This window comes from Pituophis catenifer, unplaced genomic scaffold (genome assembly GCF_029215685.1).
Source record: "Pituophis catenifer annectens isolate HBS135680 unplaced genomic scaffold, rPitCat1.0.hap2 SCAF_2, whole genome shotgun sequence".
NCBI lineage: Eukaryota > Metazoa > Chordata > Lepidosauria > Squamata > Colubridae > Pituophis > Pituophis catenifer.
In genome coordinates this window covers 269,284,748-269,308,214 of record NW_027256882.1, presented here as the reverse complement: position 1 = coordinate 269,308,214, position 23,467 = coordinate 269,284,748, and the positions used below count along the sequence as shown (strand labels likewise).

General features: G+C 36.5%; 1 protein-coding gene across 1 annotated transcript in view; it reads left to right on the top strand.

Moving 5' to 3' along the window:
• The window catches only part of IL31RA (interleukin 31 receptor A), a 35,882-nt gene extending 21,061 nt beyond the window's left edge, over nt 1-14,821 (top strand). Inside the window, exons 10-14 of the mRNA XM_070935879.1 lie at nt 331-474; nt 10,312-10,452; nt 10,904-10,997; nt 13,134-13,200; nt 14,342-14,821. Of these exons, the coding sequence (XP_070791980.1) occupies nt 331-474; nt 10,312-10,452; nt 10,904-10,997; nt 13,134-13,200; nt 14,342-14,821 (926 nt within the window). The remainder of the gene's footprint in view (nt 1-330; nt 475-10,311; nt 10,453-10,903; nt 10,998-13,133; nt 13,201-14,341) is intronic.
• Nucleotides 14,822-23,467: the final 8,646 nt, after the last annotated feature.

Here is a 23,467-nt window from a genome sequence, read left to right as displayed (position 1 = left end):
ATTCCAAAAGTCAACAAGAAATATTAAAACGGGCAAGAGATGATAGAAATAGAACACTTACTAATATAAGATTTGTGTTATTAAGATTTAGAATAGAGGAAGAAATTAGAAAGGGGGAATATTTTTATGCATATCTCTATATAATATTCTAAAATCAGTATGTAAAGGAAAGGATCAGAAGCTGAAAGACGAGTGTATTATATATAATGTTACTATAATGATGTGCGTATGATTAATGTAACTAAGATTACTAAAATTTGTTGGAAGAACTATTTCCTAACCAACTGCTAAGTTATTTTGAAATTGTTAAAGTTACTCTGTATGATTTAGTCCCATCTACAGGCCCTCAGGCTGAAGTGAAAAATACCGGTAAAGATTATGCTATCATAACATGGAAAGAAATTCCAGAAGCAGACAGAAATGGTGTGATTATTAACTATACTATAATTTATGAAGAAGGCAACAAACGTTTTGGTATGTATACAAACTGAAAAAAGAACAACTATTACCAGTGCTTTAACTTAAAATGTATGCTTCCTTACTCTGAGATAGCCTTTATTTAACTTGGTACTATTTTAAAATCATTTCTCGTAGTATCTTTGTCTCTGCCTCTGTCTCTTTGTCTCATCTAGCTATCTTTGTTCAAGTTAATCCTACTTAATCCTAAACCTGTTCTAAAGATACTGTATATTCTGCTTTCTCATCTCTACTTAACATAATGCAGAAAGGGCTGTACATGAACCCCCACTAAGACACATTATAGCCTGGAATAATTTGAGTCAGCTTCTTCTAATTCTTTTTGGTCTTATGTTCTTTGCTTCCATAGTATATTTTTTTGGTTTCCTAATTTTTTTCTAAAGCTTGTAGGAAAGGTGTTTGTGGTTACTCAAGGATGGTCCTGGGGATGTGGTGGCTCATTGGCTAAGACACTGAGCTTGTCGATCAGAGAGTCGGCAGTTAGGCGGTTTGAATCCCTAGTGCCGTATAATGGAGTGAGCTCCCGTTACTTGTCCCAACTTCTGCCAACCTAGCAGTTTAAAAGCATGTTAAAAATGCAAGTAGAAAAATAGGGACCACCTTTGGTGGGAAGGTAACAGCATTCTGTGTGCCTTTGGCATTTAGTCATGGCTGCCACATGACCACAGAGACATCTTTGGACAGCGCTGGCTCTTTGGCTTAGAAATGGAGATGAGCACCACCTCTAGAGCCGGAAATGACTAGCACGCATGTGCGAGGGAGCCTTTACCTTTACCTTTAAGGATGGTCCTAGTTTACACTAAATGACAAACTGAGAACCTCTGCTGAAAAAATATCTAGCTTTATATCCTCAAGGTGCTTTTTCAAAAGGCAAATGGACTTTGTTTTTTGGGACAACCATGACCTGGATTGTCAGATGTAAATGCCTTATTCTATAATGTGTAAATAATATATGAACGGGGTATCAGGGGTTAACTTATTCTTCACTTCTTAATGTATTCATGATTCACCACCCCTCCACATCTAGCTCCACCCATTGTATATATAAGGAGCTGTTTGCCCCCATTTACTTGCTTCTACCTATGAATATTCAGTGAATATAGAATGCCTATTGTAAATAAAAGGAGATATATTTAAACCTTTAACTCTTACTAAATTTATTGAGTCTGATCCTGAAAAATATTGCAACAAGCTGGTAGCAGAGGATGGTTGATTGACTCAATAAAAATTAAAAATGTCTAAGAAAGATAGGCCCAACACCAGGGCATACAGCAAAGAAATAGAAACAGAACAAGAAATAATCAAATGCGATTTCGAGAGAATCTAAAGAATACACCACTGAAGACGAAGAAATAATAGATGAAAATGATGATGAGGAGGAAATCGAAATAGAGAATAACGAACTCAGGTCAGAAATATTAAAACTATTGAAAAGCCAGAAGAATGATGAAAGCCTCATCGCGAACCTCCAAGATATGCTGAAGAACAGCGGAGCAGCGAGAGAGAAGCACATCACTAATGAAAAATCAAAAGACACCAAAATAGTGAGTGATATGACTACAGAAAATATTGTTGTGAAGAAGAAAACCGGTGATCCCGCGCGAAATTTTGAATGGCAGCCATCTTGGTTTCAACAGACCTCCAGGGTGAGCGAAGCAGAGCCAATCAGAAAGCTCAATTCAAAATTTCTGGCGCGAAAAACATCAGACAACGAAAATGAAAAAGAAGACTCTAACACCTCTGAAGAATCAGAATCGGAAAGTGAAGAGGATTCAACAAACAATCAAATAAAATCAGCAATGAAAACGCTTTTTGCTGCCTTTGGACCAAAACTAAAAATAACAAAAAAACTAACGAAGAAGCGAGCGGGCAAGCCAATGCCTCAAGACCTGCCCGCTCCCATTCTGACTACGAGAGCGACGACGCCCGAACCCAGAGAGCCCTGCCGATACCGTCCCACGCCACAGACCGAAGCAAGCACCAACGCCGTCAAAGGAAGAAGAAGAGCAGCCGCCATCGTCAAGACTCCCAAAATCGAGCCAGAGACCAATTCGTCTGAGGAGGAGCAGAACGAGCGAGCCGCAACGAGGAGAACCTCTCACGACGACTCCGTGGAAGAAATGAACAACGCGCATGCGCAAGACTACGCAGACGGTCCGGGAAGACATGAACTGGCGAGGAGACCGTGCAGGCTCGTTGCGAGCATCCCCACGCCGTTTTGTAACTTTCTGCATTTGCGAGACCACGGACTACCTCAGGTTGTAAGTAATGGACCTAATAATGTCGGAAATTTACCCAGTGACTTCCCAAAGCTAAGGGTAGATGGCATTAATTTGCAAGAATGGTATCAGCAGCTCCAGGTTGTCTTTATGAAGGAAAACTTACTGTTTTTTATCACTAGTCCCCCAAAAAGACCTTGGACTCTAAAAATAGACTGCTTACACCATAGAGCATTTTTCTTATTAATATCTAGCGTGTCTCCTGCAATGTATCATAGCATTAAGCAAAATATGACTGTGTCAGAAATTATTCAATGCATGTTCAATTTGTTTTACAGTGACAGTGTAGCTACCACCACAAGGATGTCTAAAGATTTCTTTTCATCTAGGATAAAACCAGGGGTTTCCATAAGTGAGCATTTAATATCTTTAAACAAAATAAGAGCTGAGCTGCATTTAAGGGGGGAGGTGATTTCAGATCAAACAATGAAAAGTGTTATTATCAACTCACTTGATCCATCATGGGACAATTATATGTCACATTTAGACACAATCAATCTAGGATACTTATCCATAGAAAGTCTATCCAATAAATTAATAGCAGAAGACAATTCAAGAAGGAATCGTTCTAACAATCACATAGAACACAAAACATATAGGAAAGTAGCTTTCCAAGAAAAATATAATGAAACATTTAAATGTCATAACTGTGGATCCAGGGAACACAATAGAAGGGATTGCCCCAAAATTTCAAAAGAAAGACATAGGTCAGAATATAGAAACAAATACAATTATAGACAGTCTTCCATGGATAGACATAGATACAGAAGCCCACCAAATTACAAAGACAATAGAGGGGGCAGAGATAATTCAAAGGATAGAAAATCTGGTTCATTGAATGGATTAAATAAACAAGACAACACTAACACACAGCAGAATGAAAATAGTAATTGGCTTATTGATTCTGGAGCAACTAATCACACCACTAATAACAAAGATATATTGTCTTCATTTATAGAAGATAAATTTGTAATAAAGGTAGCTAACCAAGAAAAGGTTCAAGTATTAGGCAGAGGGAATGTAATACTGCCAGGTCTAGGAAAAATAGAGGGGGTATTGCTAATACCTGAAATACCTCATAACATACTAAGTGCCATAAAACTAAGTAGAGATTCTGATATTAACATAGTTTTTTCTAAAGGAAAGGCAACTTTAGAGAAAAATAAAATAGATATAGGCACTGTAATAATTAAAGGAGGCCTACCTTATCTGATAACAAAGGAAAAATGGTTACACAACATTGATTCAAATATGGAAGATTGTATTGAAGTAGATGATGGAAACATTAGCAACAGTGACAATGATGAATGTAAAATATCTCATGATCACAAAGATGTACACAATAAAAAAAAACCAAAAATAGGTAAGCCAATTCATGATGAGTGTGCTCACATCTTACATAGGAAGTTAGGACATGCCAGTTTTCCTGTAGTACAAAAAATGACTGAACACGCAGAAGGTGTCAAAATAAAAAATTGTGAAAACTATTTGGAATGCTCAGTATGTAAATCTACAAAATTAAAGACTAGCCCCAGACCAAGAAAATCCATCAGATCAACCAACCAAATTTTTGATTTAGTACACATGGACTTAGTTGGTCCACTAACTCCATCAATCACTTATAGAAAACGTTACTTCTTAACCATAGTAGACGATTATAGCCGTTATGGATTTGTCTATACATTAAAACACAAAGACGAAACCTTCCAAAAATTTAAAGAATTTTATAAACGCATAGAAACACAACACAATATCAGAATAAAACAAATTATGACAGATAGGGGATGTGAATTCATGTCTAAAGAATTCTCCCAATGGTTAAAGGACAGAGGAATGTTACATTACACGTCTAGTCCATTTTCTGCGTTCCAGAACGGGATTGCAGAGAGGAAGAACTCAACATTACAAACCATGATTAGATGCACATTGGAAGATGCTGGCTTAAGCAAACAATTCTGGTCAGAAGCCTTACATTATTCCAATTACACACAGAATAGAACCTGGTCCAGCATTGTAAATAAAACACCATATGAAGTAATGTATAATAGAAAACCAAAATTGGCACACATGCACATATTTGGGGTCACTGCAGACGTACACATACCTAAGCAACTGAGAAGAAAGGGAGAAAACGTGTCCAGAAGACTCAGATTTATGGGATATGAGACAGGTACTAAAGGGTACAGATTCATTGATAGTAATAACAAATTTATAGTCTCCAGAACAGCTGTATTCCATGAACAGGCCAACTGGTCTAAAATACATCTTAATGAAATATTTCCAAGTGACAACAAAGATACAAAATCTCAAGAGAAAGGGACCATAGAAAAGCAAAACATCAACAAATATAAAAACAAAACCAAAACATGGACAAATAGCCAACACAAAATAAAGACAGACACACTAACTAAAAAGGAAGCAAGATATTTGCATGATAACAATAGTAAACCTGAAAAAACAATTAGAAACACCAGAAATCAGATGCCAAATAAATATAAAGACTATATAATGCATATGGATGATGAGTCAAAGACACCTAATACATATGAGGAAGTGTTAAAACTCCCTCGTGAAGAAAAAGAAAAATGGGAATTAGCAATGAAAAAAGAAATGGAAAGCTTACAAGGACTAAATGTATTTACACCTGCAATCGCACCAAAGGATAAAACAATTATTGGTACCAGGTGGATATATAAAATTAAGAACTTAGAGGGAGGCAATACCCTATACAAAGCTAGACTAGTTGCACAAGGTTATGCACAGAAATATCCGGAGGATTACACTGACACGTATTCCCCCACAGTAAGAACCGAGAGTGTCAAAACAGCTCTAGTGGTAGCATCAGCACTTAATCTCGATGTATTCCAATATGACATACAGACAGTGTACCTACACGCAAAACTAGATAAGGAAATATATGTAAGAGCACCCCACAGTCAATACACAAACAGAAATGAGACTTGGTTGTTAAACAAGAGTTTATACGGGTTAAAACAATCTGGTAAACGATGGTATGATTGCTTAGTAAAAGTACTTAAAACCATGGACTTCAATGCCACCACTGCTGATAACTGTTTTTTCGTTAAAAAGGGTGATGATTACATGGAATTTGTATTGATCTATGTGGATGACATTTTATACATAGGAAAACATAAAGAGAGAAGAGAAACCTTTGTAACTAAGCTAAATGAACATTTTTCATTGAAATCTTTAGGCAAAGTAAACAAATATCTTGGTGTTCAAATTAATAAAACAAAAAGAGGATTCAAACTTACTCAGAGAGATAAGATCATAGAGCTTTTAAATAAATGCAATCTAAGTAATGCCAAACCTTGTGATACTCCTATGCAAACTGACTTTCTAAGAAATACTGATGAATCATCCCCTGAATTCAAAGATAACACATTTTATAGATCAGTCATAGGTTCACTTCTTTATATATCTAATTGGACAAGACCAGATATCGCTTTACCCCTCAATTTATTATCCAGACATGTCAGCAAGCCAACAATGTACCACTGGGAAGCTGTTAAAAGAATATTAAGATATCTGAAAAGTACACTAGACTTTTGTTTAATGTTGGAACCTAACGATAATAAAGAACCAAAGCTTACATGTTATGCAGATGCAGACTGGGCTGGAGACACATCATGTAGAAAGAGTACATCTGGTTATATATTCCTCTTAAATGACTGTCCAGTTTACTGGTGTACTGGTAAACAAGAATTAGTGGCCACTTCAACGACAGAAGCAGAATATGTTTGTTTATCTAAAGCTGCAAATAACCTTGTATGGTTTAATGATTTGATTTCAGATGTTTGGAAAAAACCTGCTTTACCTTTTATTATGCGTGAAGATAATAAAGCAGCTATCGAAATATCCAGATCTGACGCCATTGGACAAAGGTCCAGACACATAGATATAAAATTTAAACATGTGAGACAATTATCTCAGGATGGATTTATTAAAGCTGTGCATTGTGAAACTTCAGAACAATTAGCTGACATATTGACAAAGCCTTTACCTGCCAAGCAGCATAAATACTTAACTTCTAAATTGTATGTTTTGTACTGTCCTGAATCTGAATGTAATTGGTGTTGTATAACGAATCGGCATTTAGAGGGGGATTTGTCAGATGTAAATGCCTTATTCTATAATGTGTAAATAATATATGAACGGGGTATCAGGGGTTAACTTATTCTTCACTTCTTAATGTATTCATGATTCACCACTCCCACATCTAGCTCCACCCATTGTATATATAAGGAGCTGTTTGCCCCCATTTACTTGCTTCTACCTATGAATATTCAGTGAATATAGAATGCCTATTGTAAATAAAAGGAGATATATTTAAACCTTTAACTCTTACTAAATTTATTGAGTCTGATCCTGAAAAATATTGCAACATGGATGACTGAGAATTTCCATAGAACCCTGGCTTTATAGTAATGTCATTATACAATGATGTGCTTTATAGTTTTGGCATTATTTTACCCTATGGGTTGGCTGCTTTTCCCAAGGAATGCCCAGTAAAAAATAATTATAGGAGGAGGCTGTCATTAGTCAAATCTGCAAGGTTAGACAAGGATACCCTTGTGTGTTTAAAATCAAAGGTTTTTGATGGCTCACAGTGTTTATAATAGATGCAATATGGTTGCATATTATTGCAATGACTTAAGCAGAGCAGAAAGGAAGCCTCATTCTAAACTATTTCTACAAACAGACATTCTATCACGAGCTTGGACCTTTCTCATTCTTGGCTACAGCAGATATTAGGTTAATTTTAAAGAACGGGGAGAAAAAAGGCTGTTTACTGATTCTAAAGAAGCCAAATTTCTATTTGACAGTTAGGATGGTAGATATTTTAAGTAGTTTTTGATTCTGTAGCATGTATCAGGAAAACCGCATCAGAAAAAGGACCTTTTGGATGCAACAACAAGCCACTCAATTTGCCACCACACAAAACAAACATAATTAGCAATCCCATCCATGAAACAGTTACTGCAGGGGAAAAAGCTAAGTAGTTTCAAAGGAGAAGGCAGTTTTATCCCAGCAACTTTTCTGTAGCTGAAAATTCTCTTCTCTTTGCTACTTGAAAATTACAGGGGTACACCAATGGATCAACTTGCAGATCTACAAATTGCACGGGCATAGAATAATAGAGTTGGAAAGGACCTTGGAGGTCTTCTAGTCCAACCCCCTGGTGTCCAGTCTCTTTTTGAAAGTCTCCTGTGATGGAGCACCCGTAGCTTCTGAAGGCAATTTTAGTTGTATTTTAAAGCAGAATCAGCAAGGTGAACTGGTTTTTGTCACATACTGTATAAAAATCAGAGAAGTTGTTTTAAAACATGGGTGTCAAGCTCGATTTCACTGAGGGCCGCATCAGGGTTGTGTTTGACCTTGGGGGGCCGGGGTGGGTGTGGCCAGAGTGGGCATGGCCAGCATGACATCACTCATGTTGGGGGTGCCTGTGGTGGCCCGAGCGCTCTGCCTGTGAAAACAGGTTCCCAAGCTCCGTTTTGGTTGTGATGGCCTCCTGCAACCTTCTGACAACAAAAATGGAGCTTGGGAGAGCCACCCGTGGCCCTTGCAAACTTCATTTTCGGCCACGATGGCCTCCTGCAACCCTCTGCCAGTGAAAATGGAGCTTGAGAGGGCCTCACACAGCCCACCTGAGCTCCATTTTCACTGGCAGAGGCACTGCGGGCCGGTCTTTCTCTGTTTGCAGGGCGGCCCTGCGGGCCAGATCTAAACACCTTGTGGGTCAGATGTGGCCCCCAGGCCTTGAGTTCCACACCCCTATTTTAAAAGAAGGTTCAAGGCATAAGGTTCCATATTAAGCACCTGTGAGTAGAATACTAGATCAGCTGAAGCTGAAAATGGACCACTTGAAAGATCTGCAAAGCTTCTGATTAGAATGAGGATTAGATATCATACTTAGATCAGAAAAAGATAAGCTAAATTGTCAAATTCAGGTAATGATGCAGAAATATAAAATTAATGCTGGAGTGCCTCAGTGCTATGTGAAAGTGTCTCAATTGTCACTTTGTTCAAACACACAATATTAGCATACCAATAACATCTCCACCTTTGCAATCAGCAAATTAACAAATCGTGTGGGCAATTGAATTTAATTTTCTGAATCTTTTTGCTCTATCTAACGGCTAACTAGATTTTTTTAGTCCAGCTCTTGAAGCCCAAATATGGCTGAATCCATTTTCCCAGGGATGCCACAATTAATAGGCATGATATCAATATTCCAGTGAAGATAATTGCAAGGACAGCATCTGTTATGCCTAGAGGAAGGGGCAAGAAGGGCAAGCAAAATAAATGTCAGATTCCAAATATTTTAGGACAAGATTCCTAGTGAGCCAACAGTTAAGTGACAAGAAGCTGACTAGTTCTAAGCCATGATTTTGTGAAACTATCTTATTTTGCAGATATCTATTGGGAAATAAAATAGCTCTGAAGGAGTCTGTAGGATTGGGGTATTTAAATTTATTGGGGTTTTAAATTTGAGCCATTTATTTAATTATTTTAAATTTTATATCATTGTTTTGTTTGTGATTTTAAATAGGCTGTACACTGCCCTGAGTCCTTCGGGAGAAGGACGGTATAGAAATAAAATTATTATTATTATTATTATTATTATTATTATTATTATTATTATTATTATTATTATTATTATTATTATTATTATTATTATCCAGGTCATGGTTATCCCAAAGGTGCTTTTTCATGAGGTAACTGGACTTCCTTGTTTTTTTGTTTTTGAAGATGTTTTGCTTCTCATCCAAGAAGCTTCTTCAGCTCTGACGGGATAGTGGAGAAGGGATATCCTTCCATTCCCCACTATCCTGTCAGAGCTGAAGAAGCTTCTTGGATGAGAAGCAAAACATCTTCAAAATAAAAAACAAGAAAGTCCAATTGCCTCCTGAAAAAGCACCTTTGGGACTCTGAAGGAGTCTTATCAGCCAGCCTGAGGGGGTGCTATTGATCATGCTCAATTTAGTGGAAAGGCAGGGTGTAAATAAAATCATTTTTTAAAACGTATGTGTGTTTGTGTGTGCGTGCACATGTGCATCTTCCAATTAAATATCATGGAAGAATGGCTGAAGCGATAGCAGTTGTAAATATCCTGCTCCAGTGTAAACTCAATAGGATATTACTTACAGCACTTAAGTGCTGACAATATGCTTTCCTAATCTGTCCTCTAAACAAATGCTCTTTTCAATAGCCGGGAAGCTGGAAGCTATGCTTCACACTACCTCCCTGTTGATTAGCTTTATACTCCAGAGCTGTTCAGATATGTTTCAGAGAGTGGTGGTTAAAAGGAAAGCAAAGTGAAAGGCAGAGCAAGGAAATGGCCTGTAGAAAGAGGTTTTAGGCATAATTGCTGAGGGAGTTTCCCGTGCCTTTTATTATAAATCACATAGATATGTGAAGTAGCATAAAAGCACTTGGAATGAATGAAGGATGAAAGAGGCTTGAACGGATGGCAGCTCTTCTACGCTGGGTGAGATGACCACTTAACCTTCCATTTATGTCTTAATAGAAGAAACTGTGGACAGCAGTATCCTGAAGTACAACCTGAAGTCTTTGCAGCCCAACACCAATTACAGAGCTTGGATTAAGGCAAACACCATCATTGGAGGAACAAAGGGAAATGAAATGTACTTTTTTACTAAGCTACTTAGTAAGTTATTCAAGGCAAATAGTTTTTCCTCTTCATATATCATTTTTACATAAGACGTGTTTGTGTTGTTTTTAACTAGAAAGAATCCAACGGCTTAAGATGAGTGAAAATGAGACAATGTTAATCTTCGTCTCCAATTGGAAAAGCTAGAAACATTAAACAGCCTGGTGTTTTTAATGTCTTGCTTTTACAGGTTAATGAGCGCTAAAGATTGTGTAGAATAGTTATATTTTAGTCACGATAACCAGCTGAACCAGTTCAAAGTAAGGAGAAGCCAGAGCCATATTCTTAGCTCAGTTATCTGCACAAATATGTATTTCTCTCTTGGATGTGACCTCAAGGGTTCAATCCCATTGGTTTCATTGATTCCTGTGTCTAAAATGTCTCTAGAAAGTTTTGACCTAAAATATTTGGAATTTTGACATTTTAATTTGATTGCCCACTCCTCTAGGTACAACAGACATTATTCTTGCAACTGTCTTCATTGGAATATTCATGACATGCTTTTTAAGTTTTGGACTATTATGGGCTCTAAAATATAAAACGTGAGTATATTTTTAAATGATTGAAAACAAAATGTGAAAAAAACAATAATATGGTCCAGGCCTCTACAAGTATTTATTTTGGCTATTATTTAATCTAATATATAATCTCAGTCTTCAATAGTTCAACGCTGTTTTTTTTTTGTTTTTTTTTTTACTTTTCTTTCATCTGTGAAAGTGCTGCAATTATTTTTCACTTATATCACTTTGTGAAGTGAGCACTGCTTAAATTACTAGGTTCAGATGAGGCTATGTGGCAAAGCTTGTTGCAAATCACAATCCAACTTCTTTGCCTTTTCCCCTTTCATTACTTACATGAAACTCCTTCTTAAACACAATCTAAAGTGTTCATTTTTCTCCAGATGGTTGCAGTTTTCAACTGAAGGAGCTTTGAATGATTCAATACTTTATATTTCCCAAACATAGCTTTCCCATATCCAACTTCCCATGTCCAAATATTGGGTTCCATGGGTTATATACAAAATAATTTTAGGAGCTAGCTTTAAGCAGGGACCAGGTGAAGTCTCCCCTTCCATATTTATTGATACAGTACCTTGAACGAATTGGAACTTCTTCAGAATGTTGGACGATTGTATACATGTCCTCCAAACACCAAGTGAAATATTATATTACATTAATTATATATTATATTACATTAATTTATTATATTATAATTTATTCTATTTATTATATTATCAAGAAGGGAATACCAGTACCCAAAGTTCCCTCAGAATAGTAACAATACCCCAAATATTTCAGTTTAGGAGGACCAAATAAAATCTTTATTTATTTATTAAAAAGATTTATATGGATACTCAACTCACAGTGACTCAGAGTGGCTTATAAAAATAAGATCTCAAAACCCCAAACAATCCCATCTCTCTCCCCTCCCCCCATGACAACATTCAGATAAGTTACTTGATGGGCTCCGTATCAGACTGGGATCTCCAGGCGCGCAGACAAATAGCCTTTCAAAAGACTAACAAGGTTAGGGCCACTCTTATCTCTGAAGAGATAATGTTCAACAGGGAGAGGACCGTTATGGAAAAGAATCTTCTTTTTGGTCCCACTAGATGGACCTCCTTAATGGGGGAACCCATGATAGATCCCGGCTCCTCAATTTGCTGGGAGGATGTAACTGGGAAGAGACAAATAACCTGGCCCCAAGCTCATAGGGCTTTAAAGATGATAACAAAAACCTTTAATTAGATCTGGAAGCAAATCAGCAACCAATGCAGCTTCCACAAGAGGGCAAAGGGTACAAATCTAGACTTGCATGCAGGCCATTGCATTTTAGACCAACTGAAACTTCCAGATACTTTTCAAGAGTAGCCCCATGTGAACCACATTACTCATCTTCATTTAGAGCGTCATGTAGATACAAGCAACCATCTGAGTAGTTACTCTTCTTTTTGTTGTTGCCATTTCCATGTGGACAGTAAGAGCAGTAGAAATATTTGTTTTTCCCTCCCCCCACCATCTACTATACATTCTGTTTGCTGATGGTTATTTCCATTTTCACTAGTAAAGGAAGCTTACATTCTTAGAATCTACATTTTTCCCATCTCCAACAGAAAGAGGTGACTAGGGTATGGATGAATGTGAGCAGGACTGTTGGTCCAGGAAAGGGTATAATTGATGACAATCTGCAATTGTGCAAAAGCCCTCCTAGCCACAAGTGCCACTTGCTTCTCTAGCAGGAGTTGTGAGTCCAAATTATGCACCAGGAACATCTGGGGCAGTGCAACTCCATCAAGGATCAAAGATGACAATTCCCTATAAACCAGAACCCAGTCCCCAAACCATTCTGTTTTGCCAGGGTTCAATTTCAGCTCATTGCTCCTCATCCAGACCTTAACAGCCTCCAGCCTAAAGAGGGAAGTTGTGGCATCACTTAATTCAACATGGTTCGAGATATTCAGCTGAATATCATCAGCATACTGATGATATGTCATCCAATGGTGACGGATGATCTTACCCAGAGGCTTCATGTAGACATCAAATAGAAATGGAGAAAGTACCAAACCATGTGAAAACCCATAAAGCAGGGGTTGAAGATCAAGCCTCTTGGTTCCATTCTTGAGACGTCATCAAATGCAAGTATTAGAGAGCTAAATCTGTTTGCTTTTGTTTTATCAGGATAAAACGAATATGCTGGCCTCAGATTCCACATCCTGTAATAGCAAGTTGTCCTGCTATATCTGAGGTAAGGATTGATTTTTGCTGGGCAAACAGGCTGTGAGAAAATGAGTGTGATGGCCCAGAATTTTCCCTAGTCCTAATGCAACGTGAATGTTGCAGCCAAGGATTTTACTTTGTCAAATCTTCTTCATCTCTACTATTGGAGATAATTGAAAAAAACATGTGCAATTTTGCATAGAAAAAATAGCTAAGTGTAATGTAAACTGTACAGCTAATAGCTAAATGTAATGTAAATCACTGTAAATGATGAGCCTCCAATTCATTTTTAGCCATAACTGTCACAGTCTATAAGCCACAACATGTCTCATGTCAGCCCTTGAGATGTGTAGCCATGAGATTGGATCAGGGGTGGGATTTAACAGGTTCTTACCAGTTCTGAAGAACTGGTAGCCGAAATTTTGAGTAGTTCGGAGAACCGGTAGTAAAAATTCTGACTGGCCCTGACCCCATCTATTCTCTGCCTCCCAAGTCCCAGCTGATTGGGAGGAAATGGGGCTTTTGCAATAACCTTCCCCTGGATTGGGGAGGGAATGGAGATTTTACAGTATCCTTCCCCTGCCATGCCCACTAAGCCATGCTCACCAAGCCATGCCCTGCCCACCAAGCCACGCCACAGAACCAGTAGGAAAAAAAATTGAAACCCATCACTGGATTGGATCAATTGAGGAAATAGCCTCTAACCATTGCATTGGTTGTCCTTGGTAATGCTGCCACCTCCCATTCTTCTTTCTCTACCTTGCCTTCCTTCTGTAAATACAACTTGCCTTGAGACCCAAAGAGTGAGCTTGCAGTATCTTCTGTTCTGGCCACATTAGCTAAATTGCATACTGAAGCTGGTGAACACATGAAGGAATGACCATATCATGTACAGTAAGTAATTAGAGGGCAGAAGGTTGCCTGGGGAACCTTCTTTGCTTGCCTGATGGAATGAAGAAGCAATGGCTCATAGGATACACAAGCAACCATCTGAGTAGTTACTCTTCTTTCTGTTGTTGCCACAACCATGTGGACAGTAACAGCAGTAGAACTATTTATGTTTCTTTTTGTTCTCCTATCTACATCCTCTTTGCTGATGTTTTTTTCCCCTTTTCACTAGTAAAGGAAGCTTAAATTCTTAGAATCTGCATTTTTCCTGTCTTCAACAGAAAATCATATTGGGGAACTCATCTTCTGAGGATGACATCAATATTTTGAAACTGGATACTTGCAGGGAGAATGAGTTGCCACTGCTGAATCCTGAAAACTGCTTCAAACAAGCAAATGTTACTGCAAAAATTGCCGTTGCTGGTCAAGAGACTTTCTACACTGGAGAATACAAAGCTCTAGACTGCTTTCCTCCAGGATCATCGTTGAACCATGACTTCAGCAATCAACCACTTCTAACTATGAAAAGGGATTCTGAAAGTTCCGCAAAAGAAGAAATGCAGTATCAGGAAAATTTTCAGGAGAAAAATGAATTTAATTCATATTTGAAAAACTCTGTTTGTTCAAGAGAGTTCCTGGATTGCGAGACTGTAGGACAAAATACGGAAGAACCTGAAACCAAAGCTTCTTCTTTGGCCTGTTGTAGTGCTGGGGGTCCTTATGTAGCACCAGATACAGTTAAATTACTCTCAAAGTGTTAATTACAAATTAAAAAAAAAACAACTTATGGGACATCCTGCTTGTAACTGCTGTTTTATTAAATAGTAAGCATGTAAGTCCTGCATGGTTTTTTAAAATTATTGCATAAATTTGTTTCAGACTTGATTATTAGGAGGTATAAAATATTCACAGCATGGGTCCATGTTTCACGTTTGCCCTGTTTCCTGATAAAATATAATGATGTTGAAAAGGAAAAAAATGGTCTAAGTAACTTTGGATATAGAGGAAAATGCTGTTAGGAGTTGAATAATATCCACACATCCTTACTTTCTGACCCAAAAAGCTAGTTAACCAATTGGTTAAGGAAACAGGCTAAAAGCTAAGAGACCATGAGTTCTAGTCCTGCCTTGGGGCCAGTCATTCTCTCTCAGCCCAGCCCATCTCAAAGGGTTGTTGTGGAGAAAATAGAAAGAAGGAATAATAATAGGTATGTTCACTGCCTTGTGTTATTTGTAAAGGAATAAAAGCAGAATAAAATCTAATAAAAAAATAAAATATATTTGTTGCATATGCTTTTGCTGCAAATACAGTCAAAGCTATGCCTTCTTACATTTATTTTGTTTCATTACTCTGATCTAGTAAAGAGCCTTGGTGGCGCAGCAGACTAAAAACTGCTGTTAAAGTAGTACTTAGCTGCCAGCTGCCTGCAATCCTGCGAGTTCAAATCTCACCAGGCTCAAAGTTGACTCAGCCTTCCATCCTTCCGAGGTAGGTAAAATGAGGACCCGGTTTGTGGGGGCAATAAGCTGTCTTTGTATAAAATAGAACACCGCTTAGGGGGGGGCCAAAAAGCCCTACTAAGCAGGTATATACAAAAGTATGAAGGCTATTGCTTAAAGCATTGTAAGCCGCCCTGAGTCTCCGGAGAAGGGCGGCATATAAATAGAACTAATAAATAAATAAATAATTGCAGATCTCAAATATGTCACACATGGAGGGGAAAATGAAGTCACACAATTGTCAACCAAAACTATTGAATGTGTTGTACAGATTGATATAAAGGTGATGTAGAAATAAAAATAAATGTATAAAGGCTTTGTATCATTTGTATTTGTATTCAGTGGTTGAAATATTTTTAACCTATCAAAACCTATCAAAAAAAATGTAAAACTAAAAAGGTCACTTTAAAGAGTTCATATTAAAGAAATACCGAGATGACACATGGAAGGACTGATGTATTATTATATGTTTGTTTGTCTTAAAAAATAAAAAAAAAACTTTTTATTAAAAAAAAAGAGTTCGTATTTCATATAATGTCAGAGTTCAAGATTTCTTGGGTAAACGTTGTTTCTAGTAATGCCATAATGCTTTTGCCTGAATAGGTGATTCTCAAAAGTGTCAGTCTCTCTGAATGTTAAACTACTACCCAGTATTGTAGTTTCTTGAAACAGAAAGATTAGAAGAAAAAAATGTCAAATGGTTGAAATGAAGTGATAAGGGTGTTTAGAAGCTCTGAAGTAGCTAAGAAGCCACTATCATATCTTGCTTGTTCTGTTTTTCACTTGACAAAACACTTCCTTATTTTGCATATTATTTACTGCACTGCTGGACACATCTAAATTGAAGAACTGTTAATAGCTTTCAAATCTATGGAATTGTGACCGTGAGATAAATATGACTTTCTTCCTGATAAGAGGAGAAAGGATAGGATCTGAATTCTCCATCTCACAGATGCTGAATGCACAAAGCATTGCAGAAATGTTCAGTGCGGCAAGTAAAAATATCCTTACTATCTGCCAAGGAACGATTCATGTATTTTAGATTACATATTTGTGCCAATTTTTGTTGAGCACAGAAATGCTGATTTTGACTAAATGTATTTAATCTTTTTTTCTCCTTTGGCTGACATTGAGGAACCCTTGTGTTTTCTGGGTAAGTGTTCTGTCCCCGTTGCATGCACACACACAAACAGACAGCCAGGAGTTAATGAATCAAACAGTCAGGAATTCCTTTAAGATAACAGTCTTGGCAGCGACCCATGAACTGCCTGCCAAGAGATTTTACTCACTAAGGGCGGTTTTTTCTCCTCAGTCCGATATACCACAAAGCAAAGAATTGTCAAAGTCCAGTCCGAAGAAATCCAAAAAGAGATTCTAACAGGGTTCTAGAAACACAATATGACTTCTGAGCTTTTCAATTTGTCTGTCACAAGGCCTGAATAGCCGACACACCCCCTTTTATCCCTTATGGGGTGTGGTCCAGTGACTCAGCTCAATCTCTGGCCCGCCCACGCCTCTTTCTCTGCTGCGCACACTTATCCTTCCGACGCTGTCTGGGATCCAGCCAAAACTCATACCGCTTGCTCTCTATCTGTGGCTGCTCCGAAGTGCCTTGCTCCTGGCATATCTCTTGGCCTTCGGAGGAAACCTGAGGCATTGCCAGAGAGGAGGGTCCTGGAGAGGGAGGCCTTGCCAAATCCTCTCCTTCACCTTCTGGGTCCTCTCCCTCTGTTAGGACAGGCTTGGAGTCACAACAGGAAGCAAAAGATGGGTTTGACACATACAAAACAGTATGTGAAGCGGTATATAAGTCTAAGTGCTATTGCTATATATTTGAAAATTATCTATTTATGAAGAAGTCTGGATTTATTAAGCTTGGGCTATGGTTAAATGTGGAATATAGTTCAGTGGAAGACTGCCATACTACCGTATTTTTCAGAGTATAAGACGCACCTTTTTACCCCTCAAAAGGGGGTGAAAATTTAGGTGCGTCTTATACACCAAATGTAGCCCTGCCCACCCACTGGCCCCCACCCTTTGGCCTGTTCCTCGCAGCACTTATCTCCTTGCAAGCAAACAGCAAGAAAAAACAGCCCCTTTCAGCTTCAGCATAGGTTAATTAGCACAAGTTGATTAGATCGGCCTCCCGACTCTCAGCTGATTTGCTCTCAGCTTTTTTGCGCAGGGCTCTCCTGCTTGCTGCAAAGAGTGCTGGAACAGATTTTTCCCCCTAGCTATGCTGAAAAAACGAAACTGAAAGTAAAGCAGGCTCTTTGTTGCAACATGATAAAATGAGGCAGAGAGAGATTTCTCTTTCTTTTTCCTCACCAAAAAAGGTAGGTGCAAACAATGGGAAATTTAGGGCAAAAGAGGAGAGTTCAAGATTTTAAAACACAAAAGAAAAAAAGCTCTATTTAACTAGGGAATTGTAATAATTGAGATACTATTAATTGTATATTGTGTTGAAAGCAGAAATGGTTAAGTTGTGGTTTGGAGGAATATATGGGGAAAATTATTTGATTTATTATTATTGGTAAATATAATTAATTGATTTGTAAGAAATTGGATTGCATGAAAATAATTGGAATATTCATGTTCATATTGATTAATATACAAAAAAAGATAGTTATATAACTAATTTATTTATATAAAAATGTTGAATTTGTATTAAACAACTGTAATATTACATAATTAAGCAATGTGAGGATGGATACAAAAATAGATGACAATGGGAAGGGTATAATATAGAGGGAGAAGGGAGAAGGGCGGTATATAAATTTAAATAAATAAATAAATAAAAATATAGAAGGGAAAAATGGAATTTGATTAAGATTAGAGATGAGAATGAAGGGTAATATTGGCTTTTTTAAAAAAATAGATGAGGAATAAATATGGCAAAAAGGAAATATAGAAATTGTAAATTTAATTGAAATGACTAAACACTGTTTAAATCTGAGAACCAGCCAAATACTCTGTTCAAAGAAAATACATTGTATGTTTGTATGTGTGTTTGGCTAAATAATAAAAAAAAAAACTTAAAAAAACAACAACCCAAAAAGGTAGGTGCGTCTTATACTCCGATGCGTCTTATACTCCGAAAAATACAGTAGTTTAAAATTTTGCATTGATGAAATGTTGCAGTTTCCACTTTTTAATTGTTTAAACTCACATTTTTCTTAAGTATATTACTTATACATGTATATTATTTTACTTTGTTAATTTTTTCTTTTTCAGTTTCCTTTTCTTGCTTTGAAGCAAAACAAAAATTTAAAAATACTTTAAATTTACCATTTTCCTTGGTAATCTCTTGACTATGGAATGTCTTCCTTGCTAGTTATGATAGGACTATGCCTGGTCTTTTTCATTCTCCCAGGCCTTTTGGTAATGTGCTAAATGTTGATTTTAAAAAATGCCGTTTTTTCTTTGATGCTGTTTTATTTTGTAAAACACTTTAGTATGCTTTAACCAACTGTTTAAACTGTAAACCTGTTCCTTAAATGGGAAGTAGTATCAAAATAATTTAAATAAAATAACATTTGTCATTTGGTATAGTAGCATTCAGTGCATGCTTTTGGATATTATAGAAAGAAGTTTTGTACATTGTTTAGAAGCTTTTCCAATGTATCTTGATACATGTATGCAGCCTTAATCCCACCCACTGATTTGCAAATGTATAATTATTATATTAGTAAAAGTAATTCTATTAGTGTAACAAAACATCTGAAAAGAAAGCAACAATAGAAAAATACATGGCATTAAATGACATTAATTTTTTATTATTTTAAAAGCAATAAAAACATAATAAAAAGGCCAACAATACAAACAACGTAATAGCTCTTTCTTCTAACAATTTTGTAATTGTTTATAGATGGATTTCAAAGAAATACGCAAATGGCAACTCAGGGAAAAGACTGAAAGCTATAAATTTAAATGCCAATAAGTGTTTTCACATTTATACAGTAACGAACATGCATTCACATTATGAGGAAGGGGTAATAGGACAGCTTTCTGGAAAGATCAAAGGCCTTGATTACTGGTATATTATTCAAAGTGAATTGGCTATAAAGACCAGACTCTCCAGATTTCTCAGATCAAATAATGAATAATGAATGTGTACATCTTCATTGCAACAGCAGCAGCCTGATTGCCTTATTCATACTTTTGAGATGTATTTTGGTTTCTTTTTAATTTAACTCTTAATTTCTTAGCTATCAGAAGACTACTTGTACAATAGTTAAACTTAGGTCACTTAGAACCGTTCTCTCCGATTCCCGGACAGAAATTCAATCAGCACCATATGTCCACTGAAATTGTTAAACAAGGTGAAGCAACAATGTCTGGCAATGGCAATGTGATCTCTTCCTGGTATAACCAGGTAGTAGCGGCACGTAAACAATATGTGCCAGATAAATGTACTGTAGGCTCTTTCACTTCTTGCAAAAGGAGTGCAAAGAGGATTTTGGCTGATGTAAATGTAAAATAAAGGTAACACACATTCTGTGAAAACATTATGGCTACTTTCAGTAAATTGCACTATTAGTAGATTAAACTGCAAATCAAATACAATACTTTTTAAAATGAGTAATTTCCTATTTCCTTAGTCTAAATCTAGGACTGAATGCTCTTTAACAATATTTGATAAATGCAAATAGTGTGGTTTATAAGCTTCTATGAAGTATGTCCTGAGTACTGCCCTTGTCCTTTCACATCAACCCAACCCCTCCTCATTTCTTGAAGGAAACAGATTTCTCTTCTGCCTTTGGCTTCTTTTGTTTGTTTTAAAACTATTTTTAAGAGAAATCTTTTCTTTTTGGTTTTATGCTTTTCAGTTAAGAGCTGCGTATAAAGGCATCTTCTTTTACAGTTCCATTGTCCATAGAGAAGGAATCTGTTACGTGGAAGGACCAAGAAATAAATCATAAAGATTAATCTAATCTTTCAGTTTACAATACCAGTTGGCTGGATATGTATCTAGTGGATAGAAACAATAGTATAGGAAGCAGGTCTGCGGAAGGTATATTGATCAAGATAGGTATCTACTGAATTAGTTTGCAAAAGTCTATAGTCCTAAATCAGCGCTTCTCAACCTTGGCAACTTTAAGCTGTGTGGACTTCAGCTCCCAGAATTCCCCAGCCAACATGGGTGTTGAAGCCTACACAGTTTAGTTGCCGAAGTTGAGAAGCACTGTTCTAAATGCTACTTTGTCATACAATGGACATTTCCTAATTCCTTTCATCTTAACAATTCCAGATTTTAGCAACATACATGGTCAATTATAATTTACAATTATCAAATCATTTTAAGTATTTTTTTTGTACAATTGGTAATTAGGCAAAAAGAAATAGAAAGTTATCAAGCAGCCATTTTAGGATTTAATACTAATCAAAAGCCCAATGCACCATTTTTAATGAGGCACAGTGATATTGGGATGATATCACAATGCCTCACGGCATGGTGGTGCAGTGGATAGAATGCAGTACTGCAAACTAACTCACTGCTCACTCCAGGTTCAATTCTCACCAGGTCAAAAGTTGACTCAGCCTTCCATCCTTCAGAGATAAAATGAGGACCCAGATTGTTGGGGACAATATAGTGACTCTGTAAACCGTTTAGAGAGGGCTGTAAAGCACTGTGAAGCAGTATATAAGTCTAAGTGCTATTCCTACTTCATGTCACAAATTAGCCTCTTATTTTTAATTAGTTATAGTCATCAATTATATAGGAAACCATGAGTAAATCCATAGTTGTCATCATTGGGTTGTCCACAGGGTGTGATCAAAAAAAGTCAAAATGATGGCCACAATACATATAAAAAAAAAGGCATTGCATTTGTTGTGGTCAACATCGTGTCTTTTTTGACCACATCCTGTGAATAGTCCTACCTGATAAAAGATTTTTTCAATTCTTAATGGATATTTCTGTAAGAAAGCAGACTCTACATTTATTAATAACTGCTTTGATATATACTAATATTTAAGTTAAATTGTTGGTTTCACCTGAGGAAAAGGTCACAACAAAAAAGCAGAAGACCCTTAAAAAGTCATCGTAACTTTTCTTGGATTTTCTTCCTTTCCTACTAATCTACCTTCAACCTTAAAGCATTAAGAGCAGCGTTCCGATTGACATGCAAGGAAGCTGTAATTATAAATCTCAAGACAAAATACTTTCCTAATCATATGAATTACTTTCAGATGTAATAAAAATAAACCTAGAATATTTGCTTCTTCATTGTATTTAAAAAAAAAGGTACAGAATTAAACTATTTTAATTAAAAATGTTATATATGTTATTCTGTACCTAATTTATTCAGTCACAGGCAATTAAGTGTTTTACAATCCAACATTCAATTTATTTGATGAATTTTATTAGCAGAACTGAATACCAAGTCGACTCGAGTGGATGTTCACAATAATGGTAAAACCAAGGGCTAGGTATCATGAGGATATAAATTGCTAGAAAAAGAATTGTTTTCCAGTTCCAACACTGGAGTCAATGCTCAATTTAAAAAATAATTGGCCTGATAGGTAGATTAATTTGTTTCATAGTAATGAAGAAATTGAGGCTTAAAATGTGACTAATAAATTGAATTTGTAAAAATATATTTATGCTGAAATATGTTCCGTGACAGCCTTTTCAATGTTTTTCCAGCTTGGCAACTAAGATGAGGGGACTTCAACCACAGAATTCCCCAGCCAGCATTCCATTCATCAGAAAGCTGCCAAGTTTGAAAAAAATTCTGTTCCAGCAGGAGTCATAGGGCTTATGAAGGGTTAGGGTTAGGGTAGACTGAAAACTTCCTCCTTGGAGATCAGAAAAAACTCCAATCTTGAAGGAACTGAGGCTGACTGTCTCAACTTCCATGATCAAATCTTTCCATCGGGTAATCCATCTTTAGAAAACAAAGTCCAATATTCTGAGCCTTGCTCAGATTGAAAACCTTTTTGGGGAAACTTGGTTTGATGGCCATTTAAAAAAAAAATTAAGCCAGCTTGAGAGCTGGTACTTAGAACCAGTCCTTTTTCCATCCCTTTGCTAGGGGGGATTTTTGAGACATTGTCATAATGTTCTACCCATTTTCCAGATTGAGGTAGTAATTGTGAATTTGAGAAAATGCTCTGCATGCTAGCAATTATATTATACTGTATACGCTAAGTGAGAATTAACAATGCAAAGATTTTCCATCTAAAAATCTATGAGATTAATTCAGGTGGTCAAAAGGTTGGAGAAATTATAAGGAAGTAATACAATTCTGAGCACCATTCTTATATATTTGAAGTTACATTGTTGGGATGTAATTTGTTTTTTGAGTAACACCTTGTCATATAGCATTCTCCAATTTAGATAATAGTGCTTTTGTATAATGTTAATGAACACTCTTGGTGCATTCCACAATTAGAATATAGGAATTATAAAATTAATTGGTGACTTTTAGCTGCTGTATTTAAGAGGAAACATGTTCAAAATGCTTTGTTTAAATGATAGACTGAAAACTTTCAAAAATATAAAGGTTCAGATATGTAGCTAAGAACTGCTATTACAAAAAAAATTGAAAGGGGTTTTCACCTAAAGCAATGATATTTAATTTGATGTATAGAAATATAAAATAATGGACTGGCTACTCCATACGATAGGGAGTCAAATTGCTCTATTATGCTTGGAAATTCTTCCTCCAAGATTTGAGGACAACTTGGCAAGAATTGTGGATTATGTTTACAATTCATTCCGTTTTCATCAATTAACAATTTCTGCTCATAGGATAATTTCAATGATAGGCATTAAACTGTTAACTTTCAAAAAATGATTTGAATTCCTGAGAAAGCAAAAACAAACTGAACAGCCAAATCATAATACATTTGTGATTAACTAGGTGTGCATTGACTTCATTTCCAAGCATGAAAATATTACAA